The sequence below is a fragment of the Arvicola amphibius genome, chromosome 4, assembly GCF_903992535.2.
Source record: "Arvicola amphibius chromosome 4, mArvAmp1.2, whole genome shotgun sequence".
In the NCBI taxonomy this organism is placed as follows: domain Eukaryota; kingdom Metazoa; phylum Chordata; class Mammalia; order Rodentia; family Cricetidae; genus Arvicola; species Arvicola amphibius.
Window position 1 is genome coordinate 6,446,249 of NC_052050.1, and position 12,466 is coordinate 6,458,714.

Here is a 12,466-nt window from a genome sequence, read left to right on the forward strand (position 1 = left end):
CTGCATTCCCAAGTGTCCTCGTGGTGGGGTGCTGCCTGGTCTGGCTGCCACCTGCCTTGCCCTGGGGGCTTTCTCTCTTGTGAACTTTATCATTTTGTGGATCATTAACTTAGCCAAGCCTTGCATTAGACCCACAGGAACCATGGCTGACTGGCTGAGTCTGGAAATCCAGAGTGTTTTCCCGGTGGACAGAAACCCTTGGCTTGGGGGTAAAGGGTGGGTAGGCTTCACTCCTACCGTCAGGGACCTGGACTGGCCCAGAATGGAACCTGCACAGACTTTCAGGCTTCTCACTGGGCAAGTTAGATTACAAAAGCCTGAGTGTCCACAGCCCCCATGAGTGGAGTGGGTACTTGGGGGAGGGGCAAGGACTGGCTCTCACGCATCATAAAGATGAGGGGGGAGGTACTGGTTACCCACCCGGTATCCAGAGCCTTCCATGCTGCAGAACGCACTGACTGGAGCCGTTTTGCTTTAAGGAGGTCAGCTCACTGCTCACCACCTCTCACCTGGACCTCGGTCCTCAGCCCCACGTCTTGAATCTAAGATAGGGTTCTGCTCCTCAGCCCTGACTTTCCTGTCCCCATCCAGATAAACTAGGACTCTGGGCAACCCTCCAGGGCCAGCTGGAGACTTGCTTGGCTCAAGCCTTGCCCCGCCTGAGGCTTTGCCGCCTTTGAAGATAGCTGGGAGCGACATGGATGGGCCTGAGAAGCAAGGCCAAGGGTTGCTGAGGGAGTAGGGTAGGGATGGTGCAGGATTTTGGCTTCTGAAGGACACAGGCTATCCCAGCCCCAGGATATCCCAAACCTCCAGTTTGGTTCTCTCCGTGCTAACGGAGGCACGGCAGATGGCATTCAGACATAGGGCTGGGAAGCAGGTGTGCCCCCCACTTTTATCCTGGGCGCAGGCCCCTGCCACCCTCTCAGCACTCCTGCCCAGCCACTACGTAGAGTCTAACTTTATTGGCAGCCAGCCTGTGCCGGCGGGCGCTGCCTATGCCTCGGGGTACTGCTTGAGTGTGAGCGAGGCTCCGCTGCTGACCATGACCGCGGGGTACAGAGGCTCGAGGAAGGAGGTGAGGAAGCGATAAAGGAGGCTCATGCCACCCGTCACCCCATAGAAGGACAGGCAGCCGGCGCCGAAGTCCAGCGCCACGCCGAGCGTGTGGTGGTAGGAGCCGTGCAGCACCGTCTGCGTGTTGTTGTGCCACACCGAGAACTTGAGCGAGTCCCACTCTAGACACCACGAGTAGGGGTTGCGGCCCAGCAGGTAGACGATGTTGCGACGGGGACGGCTGCCCAGCGGAGGGCAGTGGCGGTACGTGACACCCAGGCACATCCACGAGTTGGACACCTCGGCCTCCCAGTAGTGACAACCCTCCGACAGGCCGGGGCAGCACAGCACCTGGGGCCACTGCTTGAAGCCTGGTAAAGGGCTGTTGGTGGTCGAGGGTTCCAGAAGGATGCCCAAGTTCAACACCGAGTTCGTTTCCTTGAACAAGAAGAGCTCCTCGCTGGCTGTGGCAGGGTCGAAGTTCAGGTTGCAGTAACCTGGCAACCGGATGAAAGCACAGGGAACGAGGGTCACTGTTCCCAGGGCAGGGTGCAAGCAAGGAGCAGGTGTTTGGAAAGAACTCAAACTGCACCCCAGGGTCCTAGAAGGGGCACCCTCTCTCCCTGCTGGCTTATTTCTCATCTATTTTGTTCTTGTGCTTTTGAGCCCAGCTTAGTCCAGGCTGACCTTGAACTTAAGGTAGCCATCCTGCCTCAGCCTCCCAAATGTTAGATTATAAGCATGCTCCTTAAAATAGCCCAATTTAGTAGGGCAGTGTTGGCACAGGCCTTTAATACCAGCTCTCGAGAGGCAGAGGCAATCGAATCTCTGAGTTCGAGGTCAGCCTGGTTTACATAGTGAGTTCCAGGTCAGTCAGGGCTACGCAGAGAAACCCTGTCTTGAAACTGCCCCCTCAGCTTTGCTGGGACACTCTAGGGGCTGCACCAGACAGCCTGGAGGACTAAGATTGGAAGACCCTCTGCTATGCTGGACTTTTCTGGAGGGACTGGGAACAGGGTTCCCCCAACACCAGATCCTAATATAATAATCACCTTTCTTATTTGCTCAGGAATGAGACTGGGGGAGGGTGAAGGGTTCCTGGCTGGGGTGACCCACGGGTCAAAGATGTTCCATATCTGATCCCCAATTTCTCAGAAGCCTTGGGAATTTTGTTCTGGGGCCAAGACTAGGGAGAGGGCTTGTAGGGACATCAAAGCCCATCAAATAAATGGACATCTGGAGTCAGAGGAAAGCATAATGCCTACTCCAGTTGACTTGGCTAACCCCCCAGGGAAGCTGGGAGCCTCCCAGATGAGGGCAGGAGTCACTGATACATATGACCCAGAGAGTCTCAGAAGGGCTGCCTTTGAGGTAGAAACGGACAGGGTCTCCCTTTCTTCCTATTAAGCCTCTCTGAGATTCCCCAATATTCAGGGATAGGTCAGGAAAGAGAAAAGAGAGTGCCCTGGAGGCAGGTAAGGCAGGGAAGTTACAGCCCCCAGGGATCCTTCTCCTTTCCCCTCCCTCGGGTTGGCCTCTGGCTTGAGAACTCACTCTGGAGTAGTGTTTTCCTGTCCACAGCTGAGGGTAGCACCTCATAGGCGTTCATCTTGATGCCTGGGGAGGGGGGATGGAGAGGCTTTGCTGAGGACCCTCCTACAGCCCAACATCCTTCCAGAGGGAGGCTTGACCAGTTCTGGAGCCGGTGACCTGGGAAGGGTGAACACAAGCAGACAGGGCTCCACAGACACTACCCCGTGGGAAGGTGCCACTCCCAAACCACAGGACTCCAGACTTCGCAGAGACTGACCCTTCAAGAGCAGCTGGTTGACGAAGCTGAGGCCTATGTCCAACAGCCGGGTGCGGAGCTGGGCCAGAGTCTCTGGCAGCTGAAGGAAGCAATGCATCTCCTCACAGCTGGTGCCCATCAAGGGTTCCATGCAGGCAGGGTAGTGCTTCAGTCTGGGGAACTCCTGCTATGCAGAGAGGGACAGCTAGTACCCCACTAGCTAGGGCTCAGGCACCTGCCAGGGGCGCCTCCACGGGTAAGTGGAGGAAATGGCGCCCATCTTCATTCGACTGCGAGCATCTGCCTCCTCCTGGTTAGTTGGCAGAGCGTCTGTGGCGGTCTGGCTGCTGGAGAAAACGGCTGGGGGGTTGGAGTTGAGCCTTTAATTGCTCATCAAGATCATTGTTAAGTCCACCCTGCTTTCCAGAGGGGGACAAGGAAGGAGTGGTCTTTGAAATCTGTCCAGGGTATGAGGGCCATTTGAGGAAGGAGATCCCTGCTAGGAGGTCCCAGACACAGGGGCTGGTCCCAGTGCATAGAGAAAGTCACTGCCAACTTTCTGGTCAGCCACCCTGCCTTCCGCTTTCCCATCTCTTCCTTCTCCTCCCACCCCCACCTTGCATTACCGCCAGACCATAGCTAGGGAGGAAAATGGATTTCAATACATAAGACCAGGCTTGGTCTAGAAGGGGTCTTGCCTGCAGGAACTGCTCGTCGCTCCTGTTGGTGAGCAGGCTCTGGAGCCAGACGCTGTCCCCCTCCAACGTCAGGAGCCGGTTGTGGCTTTGCTGGATAGAGCTGCCCAGCTTTCCCAAGGCAGCCGCCTCCTCTTTCTCCACAAACTCCAAGACCTTTATCTGCAGCTGTTTAATCTCATGAAGGATCTCTGAGAAGCAGTTGTTCACCTCATCTCGCATTGTCTGGATCAGTTTCTGGAGTGGGTGTATAGGGAGGAGTGAACCCCACTCCTACACCCAACTCTCCCGGTACAAAGCCACGCCAAATGTCCCGTCTTTGTTCACTGTTTCCCCTCATCACATTCCCCTGTAGTTTCTGGGAGGTCCTAGAGCCCGACGGAAGATACTGGGACAGCCTGGGCCTGGCGTGGTGGTAGCCTACCTTACCGAGAGAAAGCTTACTCGTCCGTGGTGCTTCTGGCTGTCAGAGGTGACGATTGGCATCTGGTTCTCCACATTGGCCTGAATCTTCCGAACTTCCACCTGGAACATGTGGTGGGGGGGCAGAAGAGAGGGAGGGGTGGAGGAAGGTTCCCCCATTGCCCCACCCCCGGCTTGAGAGTGGGCCATGGAGAAACTCAACTGCCAACCCTGGACAAGATGGACCCCTTTTATTCAAAGGCTTCAGTGAGCCTAAGACCAGGGCTGAAGGGCAGATATCATTTATGCGTCTAGTTTTTGTTCTTCCACTGCCCTAGAGTCTGGTTCTTCATTCATAGGAATCCGTTTCTTTGCTCCTAATAGTGATGAATACAGGCTTCAGGACACAGGAAGGTGCTGGGAAGGGTCCAGCAGCTTCAGCTAGGTAGGATGTGGTGAGAACCACACAGGGCAGAGCTTATATGTAGACACCTGGGTACCCCAGGGCAATGCTGCCCAGCTCCAGTCCTACATAAACCCATAAGCACCACTGGTACAGGGAGATTAGTCCTTTGGCAAGTTCCTATGTGGGAAACGGTGCTGGCCAGCCTGCGTGCCAGACAGGGCTTCCATCTTTTGAGATGGTTCACAGTGAAACAGGTCAGCTGAACTAAATGATGCACTTAGTTGTCATTGGTTCCTTTTCTTACCAGACTGATGATGGTTGGTTAGGTTATGTCAGATATTTGGGGCTATCAAATGTACCTGATGGCTAGCTAAAATCCTGGGAACTGTCTTCTTTTTTTCTTTCTTTCTTTTTTTTTTTTTTTTTTTTTTTGGTTTTTCGAGACAGGGTTTCTCTGTAGCTTTAGAGCCTGTCCTGGAACTAACTCTTGTAGACCAGGCTGGTCTCGAACTCACAGAGATCCGCCTGCCTCTGCCTCCCGAGTGCTGGGATTAAAGGCGTGCGCCACCGCCGCCCGGCTTGGGAACTGTCTTCTAAAAACAATGCAAGAACAAGAAACTAGGTACTGAGGAAGTACAGGCAGGGGTAACCTCAGTCTCAGGGAGTTCCAGACCAGACTGGGGTACGGGAGACCCTGCGAGGGGAAGGGGCTGGCAGAAGAAAGGGGAAAGGAAGTTAATTTCAGCTGCAGTTTATGCGTGTGTGTGCGCATACATGTGTTTTTATGTGAGTCTACCTGTGTAGACATGTGCATAGGTGCATATGTATGTTAGTGCATGTATATGTGGAAGCCAGAGATTAACATTAGGTCTTTCCCTCAATCACTTGCTGCTGTAATTTCTTTCTTAAAATATATAACTTAAAATATATTTCTTAAAAAAAATAACTGGGAGGCAGAGGTAGGGGGATCTCTGTAATTTTCAGGCCAGCCTCGGCTACATAGTGAGTTCCAGGACAGACAGAGCTGTTATAGAGAGAAACCCTGTCTCAAAATACCAATATATATCTACCAATATATGTATTGCATGTGTATGGGTGTTTTGCCTGCATGCATGAAGATACACTACACCGTGCCTAGTATCAGATCTCCTGGAACCGGAGTTACAGAGGTTTGGTGCTAGGAACTGAACCCAGGTCCTCTGCAAGAGCAGCGTTCTCAACCACTGCACCGCCTCTTCAGCTCCTTCTCCCTCTGTTTCTGTAGCAAGGTCTCTCACCAAGCCTAGAGCTCATCGATGCAGCTAGACTAGCCAGCCAGCAAGCCCCAGCGATGCCCCTGCCTCAGCCGGGATTATAAGCGTGCACCACCATGAACTCAGGTTCTCATGCCTATAAAAACAAGCACCTTATTTACTGAGCAGTCTCCCCATTCTGATTTCTTTTGGGGGAGCAGAGTTGATTTTATGTAGCCCAGGCTGACCTTGAACTTGGAGTCCTCTGGCCTAAGCCACTTAAGTGTTAGGTAGCACTTCAGGTATGCCCAGCTTTTGTTTTTGTTTTATTATCATTACTTTTTATGTGTATGGGTGTTTTTGCCCAGATGTGACATCTGTGTACCTTGTTGTGCCTGGTGGCTGTGACTGCAGAGGATGGTACTGGTTCTCCCGGAACTAAAGCTGTAAACCATGAGGGTATTGGGAACAGAACTCAGGTCTCTTAGCCGCTGAGCCATTCTCTAGACCCCTGAAATGGGGATCCCACTATGTAGCCCTAGATGGCTTGAAACTACCTATGTAGATCAGGCTAGCCACAAGAACCCGTTCCCACAGCACCTGCTAAGAAGGCTAATTTCTCAGAAGCGGTGCTAATTGTTAGAGCATCCACTACCTTCTCTTGGGGGCTGCACTGAACACCAGCAGCTCACAGGGTCCTAGAAGTGTTGCTTAATGAAGTGGTCACAGGGTTTTCCTCTGCTGAACTATACACGGGGAAGGGCTAGGAAAGATAACTTTAAACGAAACCAAAGAAAGAAAATGTAGAGTTAGAAACTGATGTTTCTTTCTAGTTCTTCCCTTTTAAAACATTTTATCTATGACTTTATGTGTATGGATGTTTTTCCTGTGTGCATTTCTAAGAGGTCTCTGGTCCCTGGATCTGGAGTTACAAACACTGGTTGGGAGCCGCCATGTGGATACTGGAAGCCAAACCCAGGTCCTCTAGAAGAGCAACCAGTGCTCTTTAGCTTCTGAGCCATCTCTCCATCTACTCTTTCTACAGCTTCTTCTTTTTTTTTTTCTTTTTTCTTTTTTTGGTTTTTCGAGACAGGGTTTCTCTGCAGCTTTTTTAGAGCCTGTCCTGGAACTAGTTCTTGTAGACCAGGCTGGTCTCGAACTCACAGAGATCCGCCTGACTCTGCCTCCCGAGTGCTGGGATTAAAGGCGTGCGCCACCACCGCCCGGCTTTTCTACGGCTTCTTGAGAGCAGTAAGTCACAGGCGTTTCCTGGCTACATCTCTGAGGCAGACACTCTAAGCAATCTTTCCTACCCACCCCGTCACCACGCGTTGTTCTCTGCAGATGCAGACTTCTGACATGCAGTTCTGTCCTTCCTGAGAAATCTAACTTAATGCCTTCCTATTCTGTAACGTGACCCATCATGTTAGCAACTGCCTGAGAAAAATGGTTATTATTGCGGGAGTCTTTGTGCACGCCAAGGCTCTCGTATGGATGCTGGCCCTCATCTCTCGTCTTTTACTTTTTTTTTCAAGACAGGGTTTCTCTGTGTATCCCTGGCTATCCTGGAACTTGCTCTGTAGACCATGCTGGCTTCAGACTCTGAGATCCGCCTGCCTTTGCCTCCTAAGTGCTGGGATTAAAGGTGTGCACCACGGCCAACAGATTACCTGTTTTTTTTTTTTTTTTTTTTAACAGAGTCTCACTATTTAGCTCTGGCTGTCCTGAAACTATATAGAACAGGCTGGTCTTGAACTTACAGAGAACCACCTGCCTCTATTTCCCAAATGGTGGGATTAAAGGCTTGCATAGTCACGACCAGTTCTCCTTCCACTTAAATGTAGGTCCTGAGGACGGAACTTAGATCACCAGGGTAGAAAGCATCTTTACCCGCTGAGCCACCTCACAGGCCCTGCCTAATTGTCTTTGGGTTCTCATGTCCCTTACGTTTCCTGGGCTCTCAAACTCCTGCCTTCGAATCTCAAGTGTCTGGTGCCATAAAGCCTGGCCCGAGCTGTGTTACTTTCCTCCAGGGGAATGTGACAGACCCATCCTCACCTTCTTGTGGGCCCGTTCATCCTCCAGCGGGGTGGTGTCATGGTTCTTGTGCTCCTCCAGCAGGCAGGTTCCGCACACGCAGCTGCCCTCGGTGCGGCAGTATAACTGCCGGAGCTTGCGGTGTTTGCGGCACAAGCGGTTCTTGAGGTCCCACACAGGCTCCAGCAGCTGGTGGTCCTGGAACAGCTGGTCCTCAAAGTGGCTGCGCAGGTGCTTCTCGCACAAGGAAGCCATGCATTGCAGGCATGACTTGACTGACCTCAGCTTCTGCGAGGAGCAGAAGTCACAGGGCACGTCTGTGGGGCCAGCCAGGTTCCACAGGGGCCCTGAGGTTTGGCTCTTGGCCTGTGTGAAGCAAGCCACCATCTCCCCAAGGATGACATTCTTGCAGAGGTGGGGCCTGGTGGGAAAGGTCTCTCTGCACTGGGGGCAATAGTACGTCTCCCCAGCGGCAGCCAGGTGGTCCCAGAAACTCTGGAGGCAAATCATGCAGAAGTTATGGCCACAGGCGGTGGTGACGGGATTTCGGAAAACCTCCAGGCAAATGGGACAGAGGACTTGGTCCTCCAGCATGTGTTGGCTGCTGTTGCTGCTCGTCAGGAGCTGGATTTGAGACACTTTGGAGGGCTGGGAAGAGAGCTGTGGGGGAGCTTGGTCCTGGACTGGCCCTGAGAAGACAGAGAAAATCCAGGCATAGCGGGGGTGGGGACAGTGGCCTTTACACCAGTGACATGGTCTTGCAAAGCAGGGACATGTTCTTTACACCATGGGCGTGCTCTTTTTACATCCCTTGTCTCTCAGAAGCGGCTGTCTGACCATGGGGTGCCAGAGCTGTGTCGTTAGCCAGCCTGCACGTGGGTGGACATGAGAATCATCTTGCCTGGTCTCAGCCCCCCTGATGGGTAAGATGGTGAAAGAGCAGAAGGAAGGACAGGATGGCGTGGGGAAGAGGCCACTTCCTTGGCCCTTGGGAGAGGAGGTCAGAAATTTGAACTTACGTGAGACTTTCTGCATGGCAGCGAGAGTCAGAGAGTTTGCTATCCTGTGGCAAGAAAGAAAAGGACCCATAGAGTCAGTGACCAGGACCTGGCCTGAGCCTCACTCCGCAGCTGCTAACGTCCCCTCGTGTCCTACCTGGGGGCTGACGACGTGCCGTCTTCTCTCCCTCCCCTGTTCTTGTTGTTTCATGGCTTTCCTACCCAGATGCCCTTTCTCTGAGGATACCCCCAAGTATTGCTGATGTCATAATTCGGGTGCAGCCAGCCCCTGCATCCTGCCTGTGATGTCATCAGGGCACAGGCGTGCCAGGGGGCAGGCTGCAGTGCTGTGCAGGGCCGATGCATCTCGGCTTCTCCGCGGATGGATCCTCATCTCCGGAGTCAGAGAAGCTTGGGGCAGAAGAGCTACTGGCAGCTAGAACCACTTGCCGCTGATGTAATGTCTGTTCATATTTCTGACCAAAGAGGGAAACGGTCAGTGAGCCTCAGCAGCATCTTGGGAGCTTGTTCCTCCTCTCTGGAGTGGGATTCTCATGAGGTGACAGGACAAGGCTTCTTCTTGGCCTAACATGAGATCCAAGCATCATTCAGGTATTCCTCCTCTCCTCTTCTTCAAAGACTTGTTTTGATTTTAGGAATGTTTTGTCTGCATGTGTGCATGTGCACCGTTTGCATGTAGTTCCTGAGCTCAGGAGAGGGCGTCAGAGGCCCTGGAATTGAAGTTACAGATGATTGTCACTGTATGTGTGTTGGAAACTAAATGCAGGTCCTCTGCAAGAGCAGCAAAAGCTCTTAATCACTGAGCCATCTCTCCAGCATCCCCCTTTCCTCCTCTCCCTCTTCTCCATGCTGGTAATCAAACCTGGGCCTTCCACATGCTAGGCAAATGCTGTACCATGGAGTTACATCCCCAGGCTAGCCCCAAGCATTATCTCGATGGGAGATTCTGTCTGCTTTTACTTTGTTTCCAACCTGAAACAAATCAAGATCGAGAAATCGAGGATTCGGAAGCTGAAGAGAGCTGCCATCACCCTGGTTAGTGGTTTTTCTTGAGTCTTATTTCCTGTCTTCCTGGACCCTCTGGGAAAAAAGCCTCTAAGAAGTTTGGTCTGTTATTCTGCCTCCAAACACTAGCCTGACTCCTCTTGTTGCACAGAAGCGGGGAACAGAAGGCAGCCTTTTCTCATCGTGGGGGTTCAGGGGGAGCATCAGCATCTCCTCCTAATTACAGTGTCTGCTGCAAATTCTTTGCAGAAATCTTTTGTGAGACAAATGGGTTTCTTTTCTTTGGGGTGTCAAAGCCAGGGCCTGGTGTATATTGGAGCCCAGCTTCTTGCATGCTGGGCCTTGATAAGTTTCTGGACTCCCACTGACCAAAGATGCAGACTGCTCTCAGGACCTCACGGCAGCGTGCAGCTGCCTTGCCTTCCTCAACGTCACTGAGGGCTGCACGCACACACCATGTGCAGTCTGAGGTCTGTACGCGCGTGCACACACACGCATCTGCTCAAGGCCTGTCGTCACACCACAGAACCACAAACACTGCCTCACACCCCTCTGCGCAGATTAGATGCTGTTGCATGTTGCGAACTGCAGTGTTTTGACTGTACATATGACGTTGTTCTGCTCTTATGGAAACACAATGCTTTAATTACAAAAATACAACATTTTACTGCTGCATTCCTCAGCAGGCATCAATCCAGGTTCCATTAGAGCATGGTGTTGAGGTTTGAAACGGGGACCTTGTGCATGCTGGGTAAGCCCTGATCAGCTGAGGTATCTCCTCAGAACTCTCTTTAGTTTCTATTTTGTGAAAGGGTGAAGTTGCCCAGTTTGGCCTTGAACTCATGGCAAATCTGATGATAGCCTCAATTCCCCATCCTTCTGCTTTAGCCTCCTAAGTAGATGGCGGTAGGGGTAAGCCAGTCTGGGCCCAGCGCCTAACCCCCCACCCCAGAGTATGTTTCACCTTGTTACCTGGCAGAGTCATCCTGCCTCGGTTTCTAGTGTCTGGCACTCTAGGCGTGGACAGACATGGCTGCCTTAGGGGTTTTGTTTTGTTTTCCAAGGGCATTAAAAACAAAAAAATTTCATTTATTTTTATGTGTTGAAACATTTTGTTTGCACGTATGTCTGTGTGCCGTGTGTGTGTGTGTGTGTGTGTGTGTGTGCTTGGTGCCTAGAGAAGGCAGAAGGCATCAGATCCCCTGGAACTGGAGTTACAGGCGAGTCTGAGCTGCCATGTGAGTGCTGGGAACTGAACTTGGGTCCTTCAGAAGAGCAGCCAGTGCTCTTAACTCCTGAGCCATCTGTCTGGTCCCAGCTTTAGCTTTTTGTTTGTTACTTATACTTTTTCAATCTCTGTAGGGGGCTGGAGAGGTGACTTTGTAGTTGGGAGCATTTGTTCTCGTAGAGGTCCTGGGGTCGATTCCCAGCACCCACATGGCTCACAACCATCCATAATTCCAGTTCCAGGGAATCCAACTCCCTCTTCTGACTTCTTAGGGTACTAGGAATGCCACATACATGCGGCAAAACACTCATATATATAAATTTTAAAATAAACAAAACTCCCTAATAGGGGCAAGAAATAGGATTGCAGGTTCCAAGCCAGCCTCAGCCATAAGGGAAATCCTGCCAAAGGGAAGGAAAGAAGTCAACAACAACTATAGATTTCTTTAATGCTTTTAAAAATGTGTTTGGGAGTGTTGCCTGCATGAATGTTTGTGTACCACATGCCTGGAGAGGCCAGAAGAGGACATGAGATTCCCTGGAGCTGGGATTACAGATGGCTGTGAGGCACCGTGTGGGTGCTGGGAATCAAACACAGGTCCAATGGAAGAGCAACCAATGCTCTTAACTCCTGAGTCATCTCTCCTGCCTCCATTATAGATTTTTTTTTTAAAGTGAAAGAAACAAACAAGAAAACCAAAACCAGGGGCCGGAGAGATGGCTTTGCACTTAAGAGCATCAGTTACTTTTTCACAGGACCTGGTTGGGCTCTCTGCACCCTTACAACTGGATGTAACTCCAGCCAGTTTCAGTGGATCTGATTCCCCCTTCTGTCTTCCTTGGGCACCAGGCATACACAGGGTGCACAGACATACAGGCAGGCAAAACTCCCATGCACATAAAATTAAGTATATTATCAGTTGCTAAGAAAAATTCTGGGGCTAGAGAGATGGCCCTGTGGTTCAGAGTGCATACTGCTCTCCAGAGGACCTGGGTTTGTTCCCAGACCCCACATCAGGCAGCTGCCTGTCACTCCAACTGCAGGGATCCAACGCCCCTCATACACAGACATGCACAAGTACACACACACATTCAGGAGAGCGTGGAACCTTTAATCCCAGCACTTGGGAGGCAGTTGCAGGCAGATCTCCCGAGTTCAAGGCCAGCATGGTCTAGCAGTTCCAGGACAGCTTAGGCTACACGGTGAAACTCTGTCTCAAAATAATTAAAAAGATTCAAGGGGATGGGAGTGTATGCACAAGGACTTAGCCAGTGTGTGTGAGGAACTAGGTTTTGAAGGGCCCAGACCCTGGCCCCACCCCCCCTTCCCAACTCCCACCTCCCCACTGCTGCTTTGGCAGTCATGACAAGACTGCAGAAAAGACCCAGCAAGAAGTAGGCCTCTGACTCCATAGGATGTGCTGAGCCCCTGACGTTGCCCAACCTTGCCCTAATTACTGAGAAGAAACTGCCAGGTATCTGCCCTGTGGTAAGGAGCCAATCAGGCTTTGGCGGACGCTGGACAGGCTTTACTAATAATGGAGGAATGCAGTAATGACCCCCCCATGGCCTCCAGGTATAGCACTCCCACCTCCCCA

General features: G+C 51.8%; 1 protein-coding gene across 1 annotated transcript; it reads right to left on the reverse strand.

The window, feature by feature from the left end:
* Window positions 1–996: 996 nt before the first annotated feature.
* On the reverse strand, window positions 997–8,652 carry LOC119811084 (E3 ubiquitin/ISG15 ligase TRIM25-like). The gene is made up of 7 exons (XM_038324653.1): window positions 8,637–8,652; window positions 7,639–8,306; window positions 3,970–4,065; window positions 3,544–3,777; window positions 2,867–3,029; window positions 2,611–2,673; window positions 997–1,553 (listed from the first exon to the last, which is right to left on the reverse strand). Exons 1-7 carry the CDS (start codon window positions 8,650–8,652, stop codon window positions 997–999), a joined length of 1,797 nt encoding a protein of 598 aa, XP_038180581.1.
* Between the last annotated feature and the right edge of the window lie 3,814 nt (window positions 8,653–12,466).